Below are 5,250 nucleotides of genomic sequence, written 5' to 3'. Positions count from 1 at the left end.
TGTCTGAGTCACAATATATAACTTAGGTTCTGACATGTATGTTTACCAGGCAGGAGGGAGGCGGGTATGACAGATAATGACAGTTGCAGCTATTCTCTTCACACCAAACCAGCTGAAACTTTGCTAGCCGGTGAACAACGAACATCACAACACATTCTTTAAGGTTTAAATATCATCTGCAACTCCAACTCTCCCCCTTAATAACAAACATCAAGTGATCCCCCCCCAATATGTCCCAAACTTCTTAAAAACTCAAACATTTTCTCGTGTGGGAATCATCGATTGGGGAGAGGCATTTGCGGCTCAGAATCCTCATCTGGAGCCAAGCAGAATCACTCGGGGAACAGAACAGGAACCCACGGGAGAAGTTATTTCCTTTTTTGCTTGAACGTAACATGTCCCTCTTTCTTTTTAAAGGACTTCTTCTCCCCCCCCCCCCCCGTAACAGTTCCTGTTATCTCCTCCACCTCTTCCAGCCTTTCACTGGCGCTCTAACCCCCCTCCACACCGGGAGCGACGGTCGTGGGACTGGGTGCCAGTTCAGTTTTCGGAGAGAGTTAATCCAGGAGAAGACAAGTCTCTTCTTCGCTTCGCTTAAGTCAGGTCGTCGTGTGACGCTCAGGCGGGGCTCGCGGTTCAACACGTCATGCAGCGAGGCCTCATGTTGAGGGGTTGAGGGTTCGGGTCGACCTGAGAGAGGAAAAACAAAGAGAAAAAAGGTTTAAGCTTAAAGAAAGACATGTTACAGCGGACCTTAAGTCCTCAAGTTGTGAGCTTAGAATGATAAGGTTCTATCTCCGTTTAGAATGATAAGGTTCTATCTCCGTTTAGGGCAGTTCAGAGATATTGAGCATCAAAGTTTTTACATTCCATTATGTTTTGTGAGATGGAACCTTTGTATTTTATGAATTACTAACTAAAAAAATTCAACATTTTAAAAATAACACCACACAGGCATTAATAAACACCTAATGGATCAGACTATGTAAAAAACTAAATTTTGACAAATTGACAGAACCGTATAATTCTAACGTCACGAAGTGTTCGATGAGCGATTTCAGTTTCAGTGCCATTCCAACTGAGGGCAGGGCTGTAGAGGACGCTAGCAGGGCTGTATGGGATGCTAGCAGGGCTGTATGGGAGGCTAGCTCACCTCGCTGTACATCGGAGGAGGCCGGAAGCGGAACTCTTGGACGAAGGCCATGAGGGGGCGCTCCAGGATCCCACTGAGGTCCTCCTCCTCGGGCCTGTGGGCCGTCAGGTTCTGGTTCTCCTCGTCAGACACCACGGCGCTGTAGTCAGGAGGCGCTGTAAGAGACCAGGACACCGTTAGTCATCCGGTCCTCCTCAGGTGACACATTGACACATTTCCAAGGGTCTCAGTATCGACCCCTGGGTGACACCGCTGAGCCGCGCTACGCTGAGACACACACTCACGCTCAGCCTGCTCCTGTTAGGTATCTATGACAAGATACTAGTAAGTAAAGCTTTATTTATATAGCGCCTTTCGTACATGAAATGCAACTCAAAGCGCTTACTACTAGATACTAGGTGTCTATAACCTAACAAGGTACTAGGTATATATAACCTAACAAGGTATCTGAGCTACGGTGAGACAGACACGTACGTTCAGGCTGCTCGGGGATGGCCATGCTAGGTATATATAACTTACGTTCGGGCTGCTCGGGGATGGCCATGCGGAGCCACTCCAGGTTGACGCTGTACTGGCTGCTCACACTGGACGTCCGGCTGCCGAAGGGATGCAGGGGGATGGTGCCCATCACCAGGGGGAGCTCCAGGGACAGCTTGGAGGTCCCAGGGACGTCCACACACACCTGGGGGTGGGGAGGGAGGGAGGGAGAGAGCATTAATTAGACATCTACACACACCTGTTCCTAAATGACACCTCATTCCTGTTCCTAAACCCACCTCTTCCTAAATGACATTCCCTAAATCTACTCCCTATTTGTTGTGAATTGTATGCCTGAGATTTACGTTTAAGTCGTCTGTGTCTGATTGCTTTCTGTGTTCCTTGTCTTTGTCTTTATCTGTTCCTTTACCCGGGCTGCGCCCCGGGCCGATGTAAAAGTTGGATGGGGGGCGCATTATAAATAAAATTAACATAACATAACATAACATAACCTGGGGGTGGGGAGGGAGGGGGGGAGGGGGGGCACTAAATTAGACACTCATATTTCACCTCTGCTTAGATGATCGTGAAAGAAAGTACATAATAAAGTACGTAGTGAAGTGCTATTAATGTTTTAAGACCGGTATAGCGCTCTACACCCCGTCTCTGGAACTCTCTTCCACAAGACATCCGCAATATTGACTCTCTCCCCACCTTCAAATCCTGCCTGAAAACCCACCTTTTTAAAACTGGCATATTTTTTAAATTGATGGTTGTTTTTAAGTCTTTTGTCTTGTTTTGGCTGTTTGTATCACTGTTTTAACCTGTTTGAATCTGCTGCTTGTCTTTAAATGATGCTCTGTAAGGTGTCCTTGAGTGCTCTGAAAGGCGGCTATAAATAAAATGCATTATTACACTGTACTGGAGGTGTCGCGGACTCACCCTGAGCATGTATTCCACTTTGATGATGCGGCACTGCAGGATGGACGGCCCGACGGGGGGGATCTTGATGGCGCGCCCGTGCCAGATCTCCCTGCGGCTGGCCCCCACCACGTCCCCGCACAGCGTGGCCACCACCGCACGCTTCTGCTTCATGGTGCCGCGGGCGATGAAGGTCTGCGTCTGCGTGATGTACGCCTTGGGCACCACGGAGCGCGAGGTGGAGTTGTCGAACTCTGCGAAGACGGGAATCACCTCACCTGGACGAAGAGGAAGAGGAAGAGGAAGAGAGGCTGTGAGGTTAGGTTTGTTGTTTTTTTTTCATAGTTATGTAGAGGACAATAACAACATCTTCATAGTTATGTAGAGGACAATAACAAGATCTTCATAGTTATGTAGAGGACAATAACAAGATCTTCATAGTTATGTAGAGGACAATAACAAGATCTTCATAGTTATGTAGAGGACAATAACAAGATCTTCATAGTTATGTAGAGGACAATAACAAGATCTTCATAGTTATGTAGAGGACAATAACAAGATCTTCATAGTTATGTAGAGGACAATAACAAGATCTTCATAGTTATGTAGAGGACAATAACAAGATCTTCATAGTTATGTAGAGGACAATAACAAGATCTTCATAGTTATGTAGAGGACAATAACAACATCTTCATAGTTATGTAGAGGACAATAACAAGATCTTCATAGTTATGTAGAGGACAATAACAAGATCTTCATAGTTATGTAGAGGACAATAACAAGATCTTCATAGTTATGTAGAGGACAATAACAACATCTTCCATCTAAAGGTTTGTAATGAACAAGTGGTTGGTGTCGTACCTGGTGTGTAGCCCTTGCGGTCGATCTTGGCAGTTATGGACACCTGTCCAAAGTTGCGATACCACACACGCGCCATCTTGTCTTTAGTCCCGGCCTGAGGCGCCTGAAATGTACAAAGAAACAAATCTTGCATAAGTGACTTGGGATCTCAAGATATTGTGTACACTACGAAGCCGTGTTACAGCCAGTCTAGTGTTCTACATTCTAGCCATGCTCACCAGCAGGGTGGGTGTGTTGATGTCGATGGGCTCGATGACGGTGAACTCCTTCTTGATCTTCCAGACGGTCGCCCAGGGTCGGTGCAGCTTCACTTTCACCCAGTAGCGGATGCTGCCGTGCTTCCCCTCGAACGACGTCACCAGGGTCCTGATGACCACAACACAACGACCGTTAGTTGAAACTCTAACTCAGTACACAACGACCGTTAGTTGAAACCGACAGTTAGTTGAAACTCTAACTCAGTGATAAATGTAGGCACAATAGACCAACATCAATATGTTGTAACTCTAACTCAGTGATAAATGTAGGCACAATAGACCAACATCAATATGTTGTAACTCTAACTCAGTGATAAATGTAGGCACAATAGACCAACATCAATATGTTGTAACTCTAACTCAGTGATACACAATAGACCAACATCAATATGTTGTAACTCTAACTCAGTGATAAATGTAGGCCTGCACAATAGGCTAATATCAATATGTTGTAAGTTTAACTTTCCTTAACATGTCAATACACACTCTAATACACACTCAATACACACTCAATAATCAAGACATTAGATTAGATTACTCACTCTTCAGGCAACTGAAAACTGAAAGGAAAAGTATGTCTCCCAGCAGAAAGGACGGTTAACTCTCCGTTATCTGAGGAACAGATTAGAATAGGGCGAGCATTAATCATTTGTTGAAAGTTGTAATTCATTCATTCATTGGCTAATTAAGAGGTTTTTTTGTGTTTCAATACACACAGATAAGATCATACTTAAATTTTAAAAATCACCACAGGGGAAATCAGATAATAGAAATATAACCGTATTAATAACCAACACAAATGAAAGAGAAACTATGGCCTATGTTGCTATTATCTTGCAGTTTCCTTTGTCACCACAAATACAAGAGCTCAATCACATGGCCTTCCCTGCTTGCACTGATGGGTGGTTCCCTTTCATTGTGCTGAGAAGGGTTTTGTCAACAGAAGACAAACCTAAAAATGGCTGTGGCATAAAGCAGATTGTGGGGATAAACCACTCTATGTCCAACTGGTTTGGGTCTGGGTTCAGATTTAGAGTTAAGTCTAACATAGCAGCCTAAATATTTTGACAGGGTCAAGTGTTTTAGTTTATAATAACTTTCAACAAGTTATTATTACACAATCAAACGAAAACTTCGATCACCTTCATTTGAGAACACCCTGTTGTTAAACTGATCAATTGGGTGAAAGTGAAAATATTTTTCCTCGAGTGAAAATGCATAATAGAGGAGTTGTTTTTCCCAGTCGCAAAGCTGCTTGAAACGAGACCTGATGGTTTTCATCCAGACTGACTGACTGACTGACTGACCTGCTTGCAGAAGCACTTCTCTCCGGTTCAGATATTCCACCTCGTCGCTGTAGTTCTGGGTGTACGCGGTGCTGGACCCGGCCGAGCGAGACTCGGTCCAATGCACCTTAGCAAAACCTTCCGCGTGCAACTTCAGCGAGTCCACTTTGCTCTCCCCCGCGAGCTCCAGGACCACCTTCCCGGACACCACATCCCCGGAGCTGAACACGGGGGGGGAGTCCATCTCCGGAGAGTCAAAGACGATGTGGAACTTTTTACATTTGTCGAAAATCAT

At 45.0% G+C, this 5,250-nt stretch overlaps 1 protein-coding gene across 1 annotated transcript; it reads right to left on the bottom strand.

The window, feature by feature from the left end:
- Positions 1 to 636: 636 nt before the first annotated feature.
- arrdc2 (arrestin domain containing 2) lies at positions 637 to 5,250 on the bottom strand (the record flags this gene model as incomplete). Its single annotated transcript, XM_080542247.1, has 8 exons — positions 637 to 690; positions 1,154 to 1,308; positions 1,673 to 1,835; positions 2,573 to 2,829; positions 3,413 to 3,515; positions 3,631 to 3,778; positions 4,212 to 4,281; positions 4,977 to 5,250. The coding sequence occupies 8 exons, from the start codon at positions 5,248 to 5,250 to the stop codon at positions 637 to 639; spliced, it is 1,224 nt and encodes a 407-aa protein (XP_080398373.1).

Source organism: Nansenia antarctica (assembly GCF_963989245.1).
Source record: "Nansenia antarctica genome assembly, chromosome: 1".
Classification (NCBI taxonomy): Eukaryota; Metazoa; Chordata; class Actinopteri; order Argentiniformes; family Microstomatidae; genus Nansenia; species Nansenia antarctica.
Note: the sequence above shows the minus strand (reverse complement) of the source record. Positions and strands in the feature narration are given on the sequence as shown.